The sequence below is a fragment of the Aplysia californica genome, unplaced genomic scaffold (genome assembly GCF_000002075.1).
Source record: "Aplysia californica isolate F4 #8 unplaced genomic scaffold, AplCal3.0 scaffold00018, whole genome shotgun sequence".
NCBI classification, from domain to species: Eukaryota; Metazoa; Mollusca; class Gastropoda; order Aplysiida; family Aplysiidae; genus Aplysia; species Aplysia californica.
The window spans coordinates 840,778-861,912 of record NW_004797288.1 but is presented as its reverse complement, the minus strand read 5'-3'; the positions used below and the strand labels follow the sequence as shown (position 1 = coordinate 861,912).

Below are 21,135 nucleotides of genomic sequence, written 5' to 3'. Positions count from 1 at the left end.
TGGTTTCATTGGTGGGTATATTTGTTCGGTTATAGAGAAAACTCTCCTTTTCTTTTAAAGAAACTGAACAAGGGGCAAAAACTTTACCTTTGATTTTGTCAAAACAGCATTTTTCGGGGTAGCCCCCTTGTGCTTAAAAGCGACCATTTTTCAACATTTAAAATTATTATGTTTCCTTTTTTGCTGGGTTCCTCCTTTCAGCGTGGGATTGTCCATAATGTTGGATTAGAGCAGTTGCCTCTGTAATGATCTAAACTGTGGCCATTTTTGAGGTGGGGGGGGGGGGGGGATGATAATGTACAAAATTAAAAAAGAACAAAGATGAAAGACAAAACACCATAACGTTCAATTACTTTAAAGCTTTATTTGTCTTTAAACACAGAACATAAAATAATTTAGACAGTAGAACTAGCATGATATATATGTACAAGGTAATCATTTAAAAATAAACGTGTCATTAGCGCCATTTCTTTACTAGTACAATAACTGAAAACCAGAGGTAGACATTTACAGCAACATCACTGCTGGCCCAGGGGAGACCAGAGGGTCAAACGTTATTGCTTTCTTGTTTTATTCATTTCAAAGAGATCTCATATGACAAACAGATGCCAATGGACAAAAGAGAAAACTGTTGCACTTTTAGTCATTGAAGAAACACTTGCTAGTATTTATATTATAGTCTACTAATTGATTACAGTGTAATCGCGACTGAAAGTCAAGCCTGTCAAATATTTTGTTAATATTGAATTTTGAGAACTACCAACTTTCTGCATATATGTATAGACGTCTCCAAAATTGAAATGTATGAAAGAACTACTAATTTTGTGCTTGTCGGCATGAAACTAACGTCCATGTTCTTTTAGTTACTATAGACAGAACAATATTCCATATTTCATGTCCTTCAAGGATGCAACAAAACAGTTCCATCCTTTCAGGGTACAAAGTGCAGATCTACCAGAAGTTTCTTCGAGCATTTTTCATAGCTTCACTTCAAATTCAGAAAACCAAATGCACCAGGAACACATTATACACACACAAAAAATAGAATAAATAAATCAAGGAATGCTGTTATAAAAAAAGACACTTCTCCCAAAGTCCCCCAACCGGGAAAGCATCAAAAATCAATATGAGGATGAATTCTATTCAATGTAACAGTTGTGCATAATGTAACTGTACCTGGAGAGGTGAGAAAACTACACTGTTCCTTCAACCAAAGTTAGAACCCGGTGTCAACTGTGGTGTTGAACAAATGTAGTTTGTTGTGAGTGGGGACTATAGCAGCCACAAATATAACTGGACCAGATTCTATTATAACAGAAACAGTAAAGAGAAGTAGTGGGAGCTGACCACAGAATGCTCATCAGTCGGTTCAAAGTTGGAGGAGATCAACACTCTTGACCAAAGTGATTTAGATGAACAGGGGATAACATATCAGAATTGATGAGCAAAGAAGATCAAAGAGATGGTTTAGGCTACTCCTGAAAAGGGCAAAATGAACCCACTTAAAAAACCCCCCTGATAAGCTAAAAAATCTTTACTCTCAGCCTTTTTGTTACATTTTTGTTTTATATGAGATTTTCAAATACGTGTTGCAGTTCCAAAATATCTTATAAATGGATCTACCACTATCAAGTTGTACATCCGCATCTCTGTCAGTCTGTTCAAAGCTAGCAAGAGATTTACCCAAAGTAAGCTTGTATTTGTGCATCTTTGTCTTTTAATGGCACTGTTCACATACAAGCTTCGCCAGTTACGTAACATTTTCTTATGTGTCTGTACGGCTACAACAGTGTGAGCAGTCACCTCTGTTAAATAAGAGCAAGCAAGGTTTACATCAAGGAACAATGTACATGTATTCCTTTCAACATAACAATGAGAGTCTACCCCCTCACACTTCATCTTACAACAGCCAGAATCTAACACAAAATCTTGTAAAGAATTCTAGCTACAGGGACAACTGGACCTCGGGCAAACCTTACAACATTCAAGAACTGGAAGGACCTACTTCTACGGAACACATAGGGGAAACAAACAGAGAACAAAGTATCTGATGTCAGCAGCTCACTGAATCCATCACCACAAAAGTGACAACCCCAACAGCTTCTGAACTAATGTGCAACTAATTCTTCTAAATCTGACCGAACATAGGGTAATCTCCAGAAAAACTAAGTGTCCAAAACAAGTCATCGGATGTGACAAAACAGCCTAGAAAGAGGCACCAGACAGGAGTGTACCACTACAATACGCATGCAGCTATATACATTACTACACTGGTAACAATTGTGCATCATTTCTGTACAGCAATTTGAAAATGTACACAGAGTTGAAGCCAAGTATGTCCAGATCTGCTCACACCAACAATTTAAAGCCAAGTATGTCCAGATCTGCTCACACCAACAATTAAGACCGTTTTAATTTACCTAAAGGAATTAAGAGACTGCCACAGAAAAAATGGTCTAGCTTTATTTGACACTGTTTCACGGAGAGAGCAAAACAATACAGAGTTATACATTTTTCCTGAGACAGTTACGTCAATCATGCGACTTTTGCCCTTTAAATATGTCACAGATCTCTTCCCCAGCTGTGCACACACTTGACTCTCAACTCTCTGCACCAGAACACAAACACAATCATATATTACAGAATATACAGGTACTTTGGTCTTTGCAATGTATAGAAATGCATCAACAGCGTTTCTGGCAATGATGATGGGTATAGACAAGGCACTGGCTCAGATGATGTAAAAGCTTTGAAAAAATATTTGTCTTCATAAGCTACAGAAACAGAAAATGCTGTCATGTGAGGAAGAACAGACGGGCACACAAGGACAGTGCCAAGAACAGCATGTCACAAGGAAAGGGCAGTGTGAGTCCACTTAGGGTACTTTGTGTGCTCGGCATAGGTGAAGGGACTCATTCATCTATCCCTTATTTAACAATGTGTGCTTACATATATTGTGCTATTTCTGAAGAGTTGACTATTATATGAGATTAAGGCTCTTCAAAGTGTAATTTGAAAAGTCGAATCCCTCTTGACAAAACCATCCATTCTTACCGAAATAATTCTCGGGAGCATGTTCTTAATGACATATGATTGCTGAGGTCAATTAAATCTCCTAAAATTCCTGTTTTACTTATGTTTTAAACAATATGAGGAAGAACAAGAGTGAAACAATTATTCATGTGAGAGTAGTGCTGCTGCTGCTGCTGCTGCAAGTGAACAAAAAAATCAATCTTCAAAACAAGGGCCAATGAATTATCGAATTCTTTTCTGAGACCATCAGCATGAAGGAACTAACTTGTACCCACTATGGAATGCAAGTATGCAATTCTTTTTCTTTTTTAATACGAAATAGACTTAAATCATTCTTTAATCACAAGAGCACTCAATTTACAAAATGGGTTTCAGAATTGGGGATTGCCTTGTTAGTGAGACAACTTCCTGGGTCTTCGGCATACTGTGGTAGGGTGGCCAGTTCCTTTCCACACCGCCTTTACTTCCCCAACTCGAAGTCAGGTACCCATTACTGCTGGGAGAGCAGGAGGGGGCGAAAAAAATCAGTGTCCGAACCGAGGCTCGAACCTGGACTTTTTCTATGTATGTACTGATTTTTAAAAGTCACCTCTAGTGTTGCTACAGTGGTAATGCATTTAAAAAAAGAAAATTTTATATTTTCTTAGCGTTTAACAAATTGTGCCTCTAAGCTGCAATCTACAAATTTGAAAAAAAGGTTGAGCTTGAGAGTGGCATCAATTTCTGAAAGTGCTGATTTCCATGAATTACAAAACATATGGTATCATTTATAATTGATGAAAAATTCATTTTTGATGATCAAGATTTTACATTCAAGGCTGTAACATTCTTCAAGAGAAAATGAAAATTCAAGTTTCTTACTGGTTCTAGATATCAAATTAAAGTACAGATCATACCTCTAGCCAATTATAAAAAAGGCAGACACAGTTGTATGAATTTGCAAGGACCTCAACATTTTTTGCATAAGAATAACTAGTTTCAAGAAATCTGATTCAAAGAATTCTAAACAAAAATTAACCTTAAATAAACAAGACAGCAGTACAATATTTTAAGTCTCCCAAGTGTCTTCTCTGAACTCCCCCGAGTTGTACCAAACTGGACTTGCACAGTACATGAGATCAGAACACTTGTAGAATCAAGAGCAAAGTGAAAATACAGAGCTTTAAGACTCGCTGTCACTTACTCGACTTAACCATTCACTTAATAAGAGAAAAAGAACAAGTAACAATCCCAAACAACACCCCTCCCCCCCCTCCCCCCACAACAAAAAATATTTGTACTCTAGCTAGAGCTGTGAGCACAGTCATATGCGATGGGAACAATATTGGAGAAAACAGAGAGCTGACCATTTGTCTATTTTTGAGTTCCTTAATCCAGGTCTGTCCAGACAAAAAATTAGCCTGTGAATTGACAACAGTAAGAGGAACCGAGTCGCCTCTTCTTGATTACAGTAAATGAACACACTGTCCTGTCTCAATGTGAGTTCAGAGGTGGGTGTGTGTGCACACACTCATGCACGCGTGTGCTTGTGGATCTGTGTATTCATGTCCGTGCCAGCGCATGTGTATGTGTGAGCATACATCTGCGTGTGTTTGTTTAATATGTCTGCCAACATAAGAACTGTGCCAGCTTGCACGAAGTTCAGCTGCTGTGGTCCAAGAATGAAAATCTCCCCTTCAGCGGGCTGTGTAGTGCACATGTCTTGTCTCGGCTATCATACCTGGGAAAAAAAAAAGGGATCCTCGCATTTAGTTCCCTCTTTTCAAAAGAAGTGACGTTTGTTTTAAAAAAAAAAAAGCATCGACACAATAACTGTCATTTAGTGCAAGAAGATGGCAAGACAGACAGAGAGAAACAAAAGATGGAGAGAAAAGATGTAGGTCTTGCCCGTGGCACCTTCTAAGCACCTGCTGGAAGACATGAGAGCAAAAATCCCATAGACAAAGTAAAGAGAAGTACAACATTGACACAATAACATTCTTTTAGAGCAAGAAAAGCACGGCTATCAACAGAAATGGCAGAGGTTGGAACGTATCCTACCACTTGACTAGAAGCAAAAATGAATGTTGATATCATATACAGAAATAAGACAAACAATAGCAAAACAGGAAATATAAGTCTAAAATGAAACTTTCCAAACCCATATTGAATTTCAAAAACAGATTTTGATTTCCTTATTTTTTTTGTTCACCTGCTATTCTCCCAAATTTCTTTCCTCTGAAAATGTTGATACTAATAGGAACATTCCATGTTAGCACAACCTTCTTGTAGGTCTATGATTTTAATGAGCTATTTTACTTTTACAGCTATTCAAACCTCACTTCCGCAAGAGGAGTACTTTTTCTTTTTCTCCCTTTCTCCCGTCCCCCCACCCCCACCCCAAAAAAACAAAAAACCCCTCATAAATCCCTGAAAAACTTACATCTGTGTACACTTGGTCAGAAAACTTCTGTTTGAGGACTCGTGACTTCATCACATCGAAATAGGAGCGCATGGCGGAGGAGGGAGGCGCCCCTTGACTAGCCCGCCGTGGGCTGGGACCTCGATTCTCGCTGCCCACGTCGCCCACAGATGTGTCCCCATCAGTCACTATACCACTCTCTGGAGAAAGGAGAAAAACAAAATTAATAAACCCCTTTTGTTAAAGAAATTTTGTTTTTTATTTAAAATTGTGCCAAAACATTAATACACACAAACATATGAAAAAGGATTCTCTCTTTAAAGATCATGTCTACAAAAAGAAAGGTTGTTATTAAACAGACTTTGTAGTTTTGACAGAATTGCATATTTGTTTGGAATAAAGACATACACATAGATGCAATAACAGTCATTTAGCACATGAAAAAAGAAGACAAGACTGACTAAAACTACAGATGGAGAGGAAAGGTAGTAAGACCTACCACTAACACCCTCCAACCACAAGCCAGATAAAAAATTGTTGAGTATAAAACAACAAAGAAAGTAGCTTACCACTTGAAATAAAAGACCGTCGGTTCAACCGAGGGCTGTCTAAGGGGTCAAAAGCCAGATTTAGAGATCCCAGCAAGCCAAAGGATGACTGACTCGACCCAGAAGATGATGTTGAACTGACTGAGATGATGGAATGAGGTCGTTTGTTTCCGTTACGAAGATAGTCAAAGGATGACACTGCTATAGAATTTCTTGTGCGAGCTGCGGAGGATATAAAAAGACAAAATTACAAAATCTTAAATACAATCCTTGAAATTAATCTAAAGAATAATCAAAACTGTTGACATACAGCAGGAAAAAAGTATATTTTCTCTTAAAGAAAAAACTCCAAAAAAAAATGATGGTCACACCAGCTGACAAACGCTGTATTTCAATTTTTATAATACGGACGTATTCTAAAACTATGCACTCCTCACTTAATGACAGTTGTCTTTTATTTACATCCACCATCCATGCTTTTAGGTTTAGTAAATTCAGTTTTACGGCACTAGCAACACAGTAAGGTCATATGAGCGCGAAAGATTAGAGGTGTTACAAGAGAGTAACAAACACAAATAAGGACAATTAATGTTTGACAGGACAGAAGGAGCAAATCACACCAAAGCACCCACCAAACACTAGGGGTCAAAAGTGAAAAGAGGAAAAGGAGATTTTTTCAATGATCCTGAACAACTGTGAGACTCTTAACTCTTAGAAGTTGGAACGTCTATTTAACAGATACTGAGTGTTTGTTTTTATAAGTTATTCCCATTTGTCATAAATATTCCGCCTGCCTGTTCTGCAACGGTATGCTCACAAACTGTATGCATGTATCAAATCTTTATTCTTTCTTGAACACTTTGCTGTGTCATGCAAGCTTGTAGCTTGAAACACATTATTTTATGCTAAAAAACCATAACAACTAAAGTCTACATATGTCAAACAAGATTTGCTGTGACAAAATAGGGAATAGTCTTACAACTTATAGAGGTTAACTCCTGCAAAAATTATTTCCTGCTGGCATTCCGCATAGATCAGACTTACCTCCCCTGTTGCCGAGGGAGACGTTGATAGAGCGGTCCTGGATGTTGTCTTCGCTGGGCTTGATGTCCAGACAGGGCTTGTTGCCGATACCCATGGTGGCCAGCTCATTGATACGAGATTCTGGGAGGGAGAGGGAACAACAAGTGATATTTTAGTTTAGATTTAGGAAGAGTTTTATGGCACTTGCAACACAATAAGGTCATATAAGTGCCGAAGATTAGAGGTGTTACAAGAGAGTGACAAACACAAAAAAGAAGGAGGGGAGATAAAGACGATAGATGTTTCATAGGAAAGAAGGAGCAAACCACACCAGGGCACCCACCAACCACCCACAAGTGATATTTGACAGTGATTTCTTTTTTTAGTTCCGAGTATAATATAGAGAAACACATAAACGCCATATTGGATAAATTGTTATTTAGTGCAGGGACAATGTAAAGCAGATGGACAGAAAGAATAGAGGAAAAGAAAAGACGTTGGGCCTCTCAGTGGTGCCCTTCAACCACCCACAGGGTGGGAGAGAGAAATAATGAAAAAACTGAAGTGTGAATGCTCCTCTTATTTCTGAATACACATTGTTGAGACTTTGTGACAAAATCATTTTTAAGAGCAGGGAAAAGACAAGAGAGGTGGAGAGAAACAACACAGTGTACGCAAAGAAGCCAGACCTACCAGTGATGTCCTCCAACCATCTGGCGCTGTACAGGCATTGAGTTGAAATTGACTACGATTTAGCATAAAAACGAAAATTTTTAACTGGGAAGTAAATTAGGACAACTGTTGCTCAGGCATACAACCTATTGCAGTTCACACTAGAGCATCCATGTATAGCCCTAGAAGTACAGGCATTCACAAAATACCAAAGAAGCCAAAGACAATTTTCAATACTAAAAGAGGAATTGTGTCAAGCACAAACTTTGCATTCTGCTAGTCTGACCACAAGTTTTAAAAACGTAGGAAAATACACACTGGCCAATATGGCCCAACAGAGTAGACTTTAAGAAAAGAATCCCATTATTAAAAGACAGTGTAACACATTAAAAAGACAACAAGTACTCATCAGCTGCTTGTAAACATCAGTGTCAGAAAAACCAGAAGCTGATTTTCATAATTCAAACTTGAGTATTTTAAGCCAATTCACACAACATAACATAAAATTACATTATGGAGAATGTTTCAAAAGAAATGGTGCGCTTGAAATGATTCTGAATTTATGGACCCAGCTGCTATTCTTTGAACAGTCAGTATAAAACCAGGCTGAGCGTCTTCAAGAAACTGACCTCTGTTGCGGATTGCTTGACGCCATAATATCCTGGAGATATCCTTCACCCATGCCTTTTTCACTTCAGAGTTGGGCGCTTGCAAGATGTAATTGTCTCCAATGGTCCTTCGCCGAAACCAGATCTCAAACTTATACCCAGAATCACCAAAATTCTCTGTCATTCCAATGTCGGCAGTCTGAAAAAATTTGGTAGAAAATACAAATTTTAAGTTCATTTTGATCAAAATCTGTCATGTAATGGTGGGGCTCACTGCTAGACTGCTGTCCATAAGCAAAGCAAAGAGGAAAAATCAGAGGAACATAGCAGGATGGCCCAGTATAAAATAGACTAGCAGGGCCCCCTTTCAGTGAAAGGAATGATCAGTGCATTAACATCAACTGAAAGTCATTGACCTACTATATGTACACTCTACTGGAATGGGGCAACAAATCTTGAGAGATGCAAAAAATTAGAAGCTCTAGATCTATACTCTCAAAACAAAATGCGCCTCACGAAATATAACTTTTGGCACTTCCACTGTGAAGGAGAGCTACGCAGAAGGCCAATGGCCTTTATAAAATTTAGAATTCTGCTGGGAACAACGACGGAGAAAATATCCTGCAATTTCTTGCATTTATAATATTTCCTTCGGATCTCTCCAAAGTCTAGACATTCTGTTAAAATGTGTCTAATGGTAAAATCTGTGTCGCATCCGACACAGAACGGCTTCTTCTCTCCCTGTAGGAGGTATTTGTGGGTCAGGGCCGTGTGTCCGATGCGCAATCGAGTAAAAATGACTTCGTCTCTTCTGGAGAGATCCGAAGGATTTCGCTGTTCTAGTCTGGGTTTAATTTCATATAATTTATTATTTTTCTGGTTTTCCCAGTGGCTCTCCCACAGACTGGAGGTGTACTTTTAGACTTTATTTCTAAAGTCAGTCTGTGGGAGAGTGTTTGTCGTTGATCCCAGCAGAAGGGATGAAGCTTTCTTCACCAGGTCGTCTACCTGCTCGTTTCCTCGGATGCCCACATGGCTGGGTATCCATGCGAACATGATGTTTTTTCCTGTTTCGGATAGTGTATGGATTTTCTGTTGTAGCCTAACTATTTTTGGGTGTAGGAGTGTGTAGTTTGTGAGTGAGGTGATGCAAGACAGAGAGTCAGAAAGGATAAGGAAAGATTTGTTAGGGGAATTTTCTACAGAGTCCAGTGCCATGTCAATGGCAGTGGCCTCCGCAATGAAAATGGAGGCTTCAGGATGGAGTCTCCTCTGGTGTGTATTGTTGGGAGATAGGGCTGCGGCGCCCACTTCATTGTCTTTTTTGGAGCCATCCGTGAAGATGAGCTCCGCACTGGGGTATTTATCTATTAGTTTTTTGTATTCTGCTTGAAAAGTTTTGGTGTTTGTGCTTTCTTTGTTGTGTGTGGTCAGCTGTAAATCTACTTTTGCCTTGGTGAGGTGCCACGGAGGGAGGTCGGGGAAAAGAATTTGTTGGATGTCTTGTTTGGAAAAGTGTAAGTTTTTGAGGTCCTCAAGGATTCTGAGGCCGAAAGGTTTGATGAGTTTTTCGTTGTTTTGGAATCTGTTTCTGGTTTCTGGATTTGTTTGAAAAATGCTGTTGTGCGCTGGATTTTCCGGTGTTGAGCTCTGTTTAACTGCGTATTGTAGTGAGAGTTGTGTGCGTCTGAGTGAGAGTGGTGGTATGTTGGCCTCGGCCTGGAGGCTCTCCACCGGAGAAGTGTGGAAAGCCCCCAGAGCGAGGCGGAGTCCTTGGTTTTGTATTGGATCTAGTATTTTTAAGACGTGTGGTTTTGCCGATCCGTAGACTTGACAGCCGTAGTCAAGCCTGGACCGGACAAGGGAGATGTACAAGTGGAGAAGGTGTTTTGAGTCCCCGCCCCACTCCGGATTTGATAGAATTTTCAAAGTGTTTAACGCTTTCTGGCACCTCACACGAAGGTCTTTGATGTGTGGTATGAATGTAAGTTTTTTGTCGAAAATGACGCCGAGGAAACGAGCTTGGTCCTGGACGGGAATCCTTTCCCCGTATAGTGTCAAATCCGGCTGCAGCACACGTCTGCCTGTTCGGCAGAAGTGTACTGCAACCGTCTTTGACGGGTTGTTTCATTTCTCAGTGGAATAATCACAAAGGCCAAAGAAGGACGGAAACCAAAAAGTTAACTCAAGAAGCCTTACTATAAATATTTAAAGGTATAACCTATTCTATTGTACCCACCTTAAAACTGTTCTTGTACACATAAATGTCGTGTTGGCCCTGCCTCCCACGGCGAGTCTTGCTGAACAGGATAAGGTCCTCAAACAGGAAGATGCGCCTCATGGACTTTTTGCGACCCTGGAACACGAGGAACTCCTCCTGTCTCAACAGTCGGCCCTGCTCCTGGAGGTTCACCTGGAAATTAAATACAGGAATAATGAAATAAACACTTAAAGGAATATGAATGACTGAATGACAGAAAGAATAATAAATGAACAAATGAATGAAACAATACATAAATAAATAAAAGAATTAAAAAATAAAACGACAATGGGACCCCCCCCCCCCCCCCCCAAAAAAGAACAAATAAGAGAAAGAATAAATAAATGATAATACCTCTCACGTACAGAAATATAATGAAGACACTTCTCATATACTGACACATAATTATGATACTTCTCAGCTGTAGATATCCATGGATAATACTTCTCATGTATGGAAACATAATGATGATACTTCTTAGATGTAGATATCTATTGGTGATCCTTCTCAGATACAGATAAATAATTATTCTTCTTAAATGTCGATATCTATTGATGATACATCTCAGATATAAATACATAATGATGATACTTCTCAGATGTAAATATCTATCGATGATCCTTCTCAGATACATACATCACAATCCCTTAGAGAGTCCATTGCCAGAAGGTCGTTGCCATGACGAAGTTGGAACTTGACCATTTCCTCAGCAGCCTGGAGGAGAGAAGCAGAGAAATAGAAAAAGTAATTACAAAATCACAGACACATGTCAACATACATACCAAATACAGCAATTGTTTGATTGAGTGAAAAGAAGTACATGAACACAATGACAGTGCACGAAAGAGTAAGACAGAAAAAACAGAAACATCAGGAGGGAGGGAAGAGAAAAAGGACCTACCAGTGTTCCCTCCAACCTCCCACTGCGTTGAGTGAACAAGCATAATAAGAACATTATACTATTAGTAACACTGAAAAGAAAAAAAGAGAAGAAGCAGACCATACCACAGCTCCCTTGAACTCCAGGCTCCTTCAAGAAAAATATTTTTTTCTTCTCAAACCCATTACAAATATCACGAAAAATCCATCATTTTATTAATTTTAACCTCTTCACTGCTGTGTTGACATATTATGTACTCACTTGTGTTCTCCCGAAGTGGTTCTCTGCCATTTTTAATACTGGCATTTAGAGGATATTTTTGATGACATATTTGCAACTTGAGCAATTTCTGACTTTTAATAAAGAAAAATATATCATACCTTTGTTTAAATTTCTCTAGAATTAACATTTTGCCTTGTCTGTACAATCATAAATGGAAACAATTTAGCTCGAAAAGGGTTGAGAGTATTACAGCACTTGTGGTGACAAGGACAACAAGTTACTCACCCTCAGCTCAGGGTACTCGGGCTCAGTCTCGTTGCACTCCTTCAGCAGCTGTTTGAGCAGCAGGGCGTACTTGCCCATACGCTGCACAGGCTTCAGGAGATAGCTGGACAGGTCCATTTTGTCACCCAGCTCCAGCTGTTTTTCCTGTGAGAGAAACAGAGAAAGAGATTTTTGTCAATATATTTATGTCCCCGTCCACATTATTCAGATCATTTCAAAATCAGTCTACTTTTATCTTGCCAATCAGAACCAACAACGGTTGAGAGGGATACAGCAATCCAGCAAGTAGACAGAGATAACTAGTATGAACAAATTTTCATACCAGAAACAGAGAAAGATTTTTATTTGTAAATATTTATGTCCCCATCCACAATATTCAGATCATTTCGAAAGCAGTCTACTTTTAACTTGCCAACCAGAACCAAAAATGGTTGAGAGGGATGCAGCATTCCAGCAAGTAGACAGAGATAACTAGTGAGAACAACTTTCCATATCAGAATGGAATTTACATCTTCTGCTTGATGAAGAGCCTTACCATAAAACCATAGAGGTCAGGTCAAGAGAGAAAGGCAGAAAGGACTTAGATCACTGATCTGATAAGCAGTCTAAAAGATTACCCATGTTAGGAAAAAAAATTAAATTAAAATAACATCTTGGGTGGGGGGAGGGAGGGGGGAAGAAAGCTGCAAATCAGGTCAACTCAGGGTTCAGAGCTTTCCTTTATCAAACTTAACATGATTAAGGCTTGTCTGTTTGAGAAAAGAAAAGCATGTCAAAACATTAGCAGTTACTTAGTGCAAGGAAAAAAAGAGTAATAAATAAACAGAAACAACAGAGGGGAAGAAAAGAGGAAGTAAAGACCCACTGCAGCAAGATCAGATCTTACAGCATTAGTTTATCAGGCAGAGACAAAGACGCTTAACGGTTTGTAAAAATAAATTAGTTTTTCTAAACGGGTCTTACTCTGAAGAAATCTTTTCCAAACTCCATCATCAGAGTATCAGACTTGGGTTTGTTCTTGTTGTACAAGGCATACAGGTAGAACATAGTCTCCTGGAACAGGCAAGCAAGAGAACACAGGGTTAGGGAGATATACAACTCGCATATTTCTATGAAAAATGAACATTTTACAGTATGAAAGAATTGTAGCAGTGTCAGTAATAAATATATCTTTTTCTTTTCTTTCTCTCTCTCTCTCTCCCTTTCTGTCAAATCCTATCATAGAAATGCAACTTACAACTTAAGTAACTAAAGTGGTGATGGAGGAAGAGGAGGAGGAGGGGGAGGAAGAAGAGAGTTTGACTAAAAAGAAGCATATTGATACAACAATGGTCATAGAAAAAATATTACAGCAGTAGGAAGAGGATGCAGGCAGAATTGCATAGAGACGTATCTCAAAGGCCGCCAAAAATGAATTACGTCTGTATTAAAAAAAATAATTTTAGTAAGAGTGTTACGGCACTTGTAACACAATAAGGTCATATAAGTGCCGAAGATTAGAAGTGTTACAAGAGAGTAGCAAACACAGAAAAGAAGGAGGGGAGATAAGGAGGATAGATGTTTGATAGGAAAGAAGGAGCAAACCACACAAGAGAACCTGCAAACAACCCACTTACATTTGTATGCAATACTGCCCATGAGGAGGCCAAAAAGAATGAGGAGATGGACGAGGTGAATGAGGAGATGGAGGAGGATAAGGGGGAGATGGAGATGGAGGAGGAGATGGAGGAAGCAGAGGAGGAGTTATACGGTCACTATATAACCCTCGACTTAAGCACAGTCACAACAAACGAAATTCTCCTGGTGGGACTCACATGCTGCAGGAAATACTGTCCCACTAGGAAGGGCTGGTTCTGACAGGCCTCCAAGTGACGCAGGAAGTACTGGCCGTGGAACTGCTGGATCTTCTCCAAGTTGCCGAAGATGACTGTCCTCTTGCCCCGCAGCATCTGTGGGACGTCCTCGCGCTGCAGCTCTGGCACGTAGTGGTCTGTGATGAACTGTAAGGCGCGCACGTAGTCTCGCTCCGTCTGTATCATCTCAGACATGATCAGCGAGACCGTCCTGATGTGAGTTTTTGGGGAGGAAAAGGGAAAAACATTTATATACTTTTCTTTTGTACAAAAATACTAGTGTTCCGTTGTAAAAAGATGCCCACTGATTCAATAGATTCAATAACCGTCATTTAGTGCACAGAGCGACAAACAAGATGGATAGACAGATGGGGGAAAAAGAAAAGAAGTAGGGCCTACCAGTGATGCCCTCTAACTACTTGCAAAGCAAAAGGATCAAATTGTTTATTCTATAATTTTGTGAGAGAAAAAAAAGGTTTATTCTGTACTTTTGTGCGTAAATTGTAATGAAAATTTCTGTATAGGATTTTTTTAGCACAAGAAAGAAAACGTGTCTAAACTTTTGTGTGTTGGTTTTAGAGGAAGAAAAGAAATAAGAGGTTTTATCCTACACTTTAAAGTGTTCTTGCACCCTGCCTGTCAAAGCTAAACTGGGAACAATGGGAAAGAAATCCCAGAAGACAGAGAAACTTGATAAGTAACTTCCCCAGATGGGAAGCAGCCAAGGGCCCAACCATTACATTACAGATGCAAATATTACAGGTAAACAGAACCAAATGAAAAAAAAATCCTTTAAACATAACCCCAAAAATCATCTGCACAAAACATAATTTAAAAAATAACTATTGGTACTAAACTACAAAACTAATTATAAATTGTACAAAAACTGACCTTCTGCTCTTCATCTCAGCTTCTGACAGCCTCAGGTCTGCCATGGGCCCCGTGGGTGTACTCTGAGCTGACCGGTGGAGGTGTGTGTTGACCGGTATGGGTGTCCAGTCCCGGATGTTTCCCGTGGAGGCTCTGTCCCCTTCCTGACCCTCGTGGGATGGGCTGGCATCCAGCTGAGACTCATCCTCTTCAGCCATGCTGCAACATAGTTAGATTTTATATGAAAATGAATAAACCTCTGTCATACATTTTTGGAGCGAGTGCACTAGTTTTACCTCTTTTTTTCTCTCTCTCCCTCTCTTTTTCTCCCACTCTGACTATTAATGTGTGGATGTATGTGTGTGTGTGTGTGCGTGTGTGTGTGTGTGTGTGTGTGTGTGTGTGTGTGTGTGTGTGTGTGTGTGTATGAAAGAATGCATATGCACATGTGTGAGTGTACATGTGAATATGCATGAGTGTGTGATTATCCTCGCATATGAGGATATTTGTGTATACATATGATTCTGTCACCACGAAAGAGTGTACTTTTGTTCAATGGGTGGCAGAAAGAGTATAGGTAAGTGACATACCTGGGCAGAGACTCTGAGCTGCCAGTGATCATACTGAGGGACTTGGCGCTTCTCTCCTGTCGTCCGCCCTCGTTGTCCTCCCCCTCCCGCCCCCCTCCTGGGCTGCCAAAACTGGCGGTCATTAACTGCTGGGGATCCTCTTCCAAGATAGGCGAACCCAGCATAGGAATGGGTGCAGTGCTTGCACGCTTCAGGATTTTCTTGAGTGGTCGTGAAGATGCAGGTGGTAGGCCAGAAGGCAGGCTGTGGAGGGGTCTTGGGCTTGTGACACCCTGGTGAGAAGGTGAGACATTTGGGGGCTGGGAGATGGTACGGCCTAAGGCAAGCTTGCCAGCAGCAGATCCACGAGCAACGGAAGTGGCCGACGATCGTGTTGGCGAGCTGTTGTAGAGGCGAGAGATAGGCGAGGAGGATGGGGAGGGTTCGTATAGTCTTGGTCGGGGTGAAGAGGATGGGGGTGTGTCGGTGAGGGGGGCATAGTGGGGCACGGTGGTGGAGGAAGATGCTGAAGATGAGGAAGACGAAGAGGCTGGGGAGAGAGGCGGCGGCATTGTCATCGGTGATGGAGGCAGGATGTGGGAGGGTGACAATGATGATGACATCTGAGGTCCACCTGAGGAATGTAGCGGCTGTTGTACAGCCATCCTGTCTCTTACCGCCCTCACATTGTGGCGGTGCTGCGGACTCACAGGCACCATTGGGGAACGAAATTCCGGAGTGGACGCGCCAGAGCTGTCAGATGCGCCCTCTCCGCACACTCTACCAGATGACGAGCTGTTGTGACTAGGATGACTCTCCTCAGATCTGAACCCGTACTGCTTACCTGCACGTGGACAAGGCTTCGTTGAAGAACTGTCACTACCTGCTTCACTACCACCAACACTTTCACCATCACCTCCGCCTTGCTGCATGTTCGTAAAGCCTCCAGTCGGAGTGCTAGAGTCTTTCGGCTCCCAGAAGGAACGTCCTTCCCCATCCTCTCCATCGCCACCCCCGCGTAGCGCTGAAGATGACATTGATGATGAAGAAGAGGAGGAAACCGAGTCCATGGGCGTCCGCTCAAACGAGAACGACGGCGGGGTGGTGAACACAGAGGAGGACTGCTCTAGGCGGTGGTGGGGGGAGGAGGATGAGGAGCTGCTGTGTACCATGTCGCGGTAGTCGCTGTGGATGTCCTCGGAGATGTGGGCGATGGGCTTGGCCATCTCGTGGACGTCGAACACTGACGGGGAGGAGGGGGCAGCGGGGGTGGAGTGAGTGCTGCATCTGCTGCTGGCCTCAGAGTCGCCCTCTTTGAGAGCCTGCTCCACCTCCATCTGGTTCCGGGCACGGCGGAGAGTTGTCTGTCGCAGCTGTAAGAGCTGATGGGTCTCCTGCATGGACAGAGGAGGGAGTGGTCAGTTTTAGTTTTTATTAGAAGTTTTATGGCACTTGCAACACAATGAGGTCATAGAAGAGGCTAAGATTAAAGGTATGGCAAAAGATCAAGAGAGTAAAAAAACCAGAGGAGGTGTGTTTCCCGCATGGACAGTGGAGGGGGTGGTCAGTTTTAGTTTTTAGTAAGTTTTACAGCCCTAACAACACAATTAAGTCAAATAAGTGCCGAAGATTAGAGGTATTGGGCTGCCCGAGGAACTACAAGGGAGTAACAAACACAAAATAGGAGAAGAGAAAAGGACGATAGATGTTTAATAGAAAAGAAGGAGCAAACCACACCAGAGAATATGCCAATCACCCACTGGTCAATTTTTGCATATAATAACAATTTTATGGCACTTGCAACACAATTAGGTCATATAAGTACTGAAGATTCAAAGTGTTACAGAGAGTAATAAACACAAAAAGAAGGAGAAATCAGGATGATGGACGTTCTGTAGAAAAGAAGGAGCAAACCACACCCAAACACCTGACAACCACCTGAAGCAGGTAGACAGTTAAGGTTAGGTAAAGAGAAGGACCCATAAACAATAACAGACACTTCGTACAGGGGCAAAGACAGAAAGACAGAAAGACAGAAAAACAGACAAGACAGACATGAACAACCGTAGGAACCAAAAGAAGTAAGACCTCCCTGAGGTGCCCCAAATCATCCACAGAAAGATAACAAGAGAACAGAACACTGACAATTTAATTGTACAAAAACTAACATTTCGAACTGTATAGAGATTGGGGTGAATCAAGAGACTACAAAAGAGTCAATCAAGAGACTACAAAAGAGTCAGAAGGTGAAATTTGAATGCCTTGAATTCTAGACACAAAGTCGATAAGTCATTGCAAGTTGGAGGTCAAACTAAAAAAAAAAAATCCCTAACAGCAATGACAACATCAACATGAATAACACCATCACCATTATACCAATAACACCATCCACTGTTTCAACATTGCCTCTCCCCCACCCCTCCCTCCCACTCTGAGCTTCCCCACCTGGCATAGCTTCAATAGCAACAGAATCAAAATCAAAAACATCATCACCACACTGAAAAACAAAAACATCAGCATAACCACCCCCAGTAACAGCAACAATGACATGAACCCCACTCACCTGACACCTGGCTTTGGCCACCCGGCACTGCTCCAACAGTTTCTCGTTGTGAAGCCTCTGAGCAGCGTCCAGCATGGCGGCAAAGTTCTCCTCGGACACGGGCGGGTGCTCGGCCAGATACACGTTCAGGCTCCGCAGCAGCTTGTCCAGGCCCTCGGCCGTGGCGCTGTGCTCCATGCGCATGCTCGACACGTACTTCATGGCCTCCAGCGCCCACTCGTAGCTCTGGGAGAGAAAGAAGCAGACACACATTTGGGTGAAAATATGGAAAAATCGTTAATATAGATGTTAAAAAAAAAGAGAGTTTTATGGTGCTCGCAACACAATTAAGTCATGCGCAAGCTCGACATGTACTTTACGGCTTCTGGAGCCCACTCGTAGCTTTGGGAGAGAAAGAAACGGACACAAATGGGCAAGTTTTAGTTTTAGTAAGTGTTTTACGGAACTTGCAACACAATTAGGTCATATAAGTGCCGAAGATTAGAGGTGTTACAAGAGAGTAACAAACACAAAACAGAAGGAGGGGAGATAAGGACGACAGATGTTTGATAGGAAAGAAGAAGCAAACCACACCAGAGCACCCGCCAACCACCCACAAGGGGCAAAAAATATTTTAAAATTGTCATTGTAGATGCTTTGTTTTAGTGAGAGTATAACTGCATGTGTAACACAAATTAAGTCATGCGCATGTTCGACATGTACTTCAATACCTCCCAGTCATAGCTCTGGGAGAGTAAGAAGCAGACACACACAGGTTTAAAATTTTGAAAAATTGTTGTGCCTGATGTTTTTGTTTCAGTGAAAGTTTTAGAGCACTTGCAACACAATTGTCAAGTAAGTGCCAAAGATTAGAGATGTTATAAGAGACTAACATATAATATTTAAAAAAGTACGACGAGAGATAAGGATGACAGATGTTTAATAAGAAACAAGAAGCAAACCCCATCAGAGCACCAGCCAACTACCCACATTGATGCTTTAGTTTTCCATCCCCATAGACACAATTTAGAACATTTACGAGGACAAGGCAGGCTGCTTCGACTCTGCTTATCAGGGCCAGTCCAGGCACATATGGTCGCTTTTATCCCGAAAAATGCAATTTTGAGAAAATCAAAGGTAAAGTTTTTGCCCCTTATTTAGTTTCTTTAAAAGACAAGGAGAGTTTTCTCTATAACCAAACCAATAAACACACCAACGAAACCAAACTTTTCCCATAGGTAGGGCACTGCCCACTCTTGGTGTAGGTCAAGATGTCTGAAAACCCCGAAATCTGGGTTAGCCCGCTTGTCCTTAAAAGCGACCATATAGAGGTGAAACAAGTGGCAGTGACACCGTCTTGAGTTTGAGTACAGAAAACACATGGACACAACGACGGCAGTTTAGTGAAAAGCAAGATAGACAGAAATCTTCAGAGACGGTAAAGAAGTAGGACCAACTATTGGCACCCTCCAACCATTCGCACAGTCAAGACTTGAAAAGCAGCATATCCAAACAATGAGTTAAACAAAAGCATATCAATATGATTTTCATTTGAGAAGTGACATATCAACATGCTTTTTGATAAAAGAAGTACGCATCAACAGTCTTAAGTTGAAAAAGTACCATACTGACAAGGTTTCAAAACAGTCCTATTGACTCAAGTTTTCAGTCTTCAAATTTGATTACCAAACAAACAAACAAAAAAACCCCACACAGATTGTATGAGATGGGCTAAGTGAAACTAATACAGTGGAGGAATAGAAAAGATTCAAACATATCAATGGCGCCTTCTAAACACCAGAAATCAGTTGTGTCATAATGGTTGGTAAATCTTATTAGGGATAGAAAAAAAGACATACGAATGAACAGTCTAAATCTGAAAAAGGCAATAAATGCGTAGAAACGACATACTTGTTGTTAAAAAGTAAAACCTTCAGATATAAGTGACCCCATCCACCAACATGCGAGTAAGGTACACAGAGACATGGTTTAAAAACATAAAAGATAGTAGATTCAAGTCAACCTGTGTGAAAATACTGCTGAATTAAAACAGAAATCTAGGAAGGATTAGAGTCTTTTTAAAGAAGTTTTGTTTTAGTAAGCGTTTTACGGCACTTGCAACACAATAATATCCAGAAGTTTAAAACAAAGGAGCAGGCGGGCAAGAAGATAGTCACAACGAGTGTTAAAAAGGTCCTCATGACCAGTCAGGACAAATATTCTTTAAAACATTTTTCTTTGGGTTTTTTTGGTACCGGTCAGTGTTTTACGGCGCTTGCAACTGCATAAGGTCATAATTTGGAACGCGCGGGGCACATTTAACTTTTTCAATTGTGAGCAATTTTTTTATTTTGCCCGGGTGGCGGCCGAAGCCTACTCTCATCGATTTTAGACCACCAAGGGATCTTCAACATCCGCAACTTGCTTGGGCCCTCCGAGACTTTTCGCCCTTGCCCGAGAAGACTAGGTGTACACCTTTCCTACAGGAAGATCAAGGGTGTGGCTGAAAGACAGCAGTAAGAAGGTGCCAAGGAGTAGAAGTAGAAAGGCTGCAGAAAGAGTCCAGAGGAAGGGGCAAAGGGGGTGAGGGGAGAAAGAGGAGACAAAAGCAGACGACAGAACATTGCTAGAGAGCAGGAAAGGAGGTGAAAGCAGACAATTTCAGAGAAGAATTTATTTCGGTCGCTACTCCGATTCGAAACCAGGACTTTTGAATGAGAGGGCCACGAGAGCCCCCAGGACAATTCTGGCCACATAATAGTTCGAGTAGAAGAAATAACAAAAACTAAAACTAATACTACTACAAATAATAATAAGAATAAATATAACAGTTATATAATAAAAACAACAATAATAGTTCGTCTGTCAATGTCTGATGACGACCATTAAGATGATTTGTGGCTTTTGTTATGGCCAATGAGACCTTCTGACAGAGGGTATGAGTAAAGAGGAACGTATCGACACAATAAAAGTCGTTTAGTGCTGGAAAAGAGCAAGACAGGCAGACAAACAGGAACATCAGATGGAAATATAGAGGTAACATATATCCAAAGCGCCCTTAAATCGCCCGCATAGCCATATTTAAAATACACACGAAGACATCAGACATCAGACATCAGAGACATTGAAAAAAAAAAAGAAGCACAGCACAATGGCACTTAAAACCTGCTTTAAGAACAAAACCAACAGAACTCGGACCAAATGCCAGATTCAATTACTGGATGGAATCTGGGAGTTTAAAAAAAAATTTCGACCCCCTTTTTAAAATAAACTAAAAGCCTCTTTTCACACGACTTCCCGCTGACCCCACAGCGAGAGAGAGAGAGAGAGAGAGAGAGATGTGGGGGGGGGGAGAGAGGGAGGGAGGGA

At 41.1% G+C, this 21,135-nt stretch overlaps 1 protein-coding gene across 1 annotated transcript in view; it reads right to left on the bottom strand.

Moving 5' to 3' along the window:
- Positions 1–344: 344 nt before the first annotated feature.
- The window catches only part of LOC101857760, a gene marked incomplete in the record, with an annotated part of 218,162 nt that continues 197,371 nt past the window's right edge, over positions 345–21,135 (bottom strand). The window contains 13 exon segments of the mRNA XM_035971556.1: positions 345–4,753; positions 5,456–5,634; positions 6,004–6,204; positions 7,027–7,146; positions 8,307–8,484; positions 10,525–10,698; positions 11,182–11,259; positions 11,933–12,076; positions 12,896–12,985; positions 13,747–13,996; positions 14,677–14,874; positions 15,246–16,618; positions 17,788–18,012. Of these exon segments, the coding sequence (XP_035827449.1) occupies positions 4,748–4,753; positions 5,456–5,634; positions 6,004–6,204; positions 7,027–7,146; positions 8,307–8,484; positions 10,525–10,698; positions 11,182–11,259; positions 11,933–12,076; positions 12,896–12,985; positions 13,747–13,996; positions 14,677–14,874; positions 15,246–16,618; positions 17,788–18,012 (3,216 nt within the window).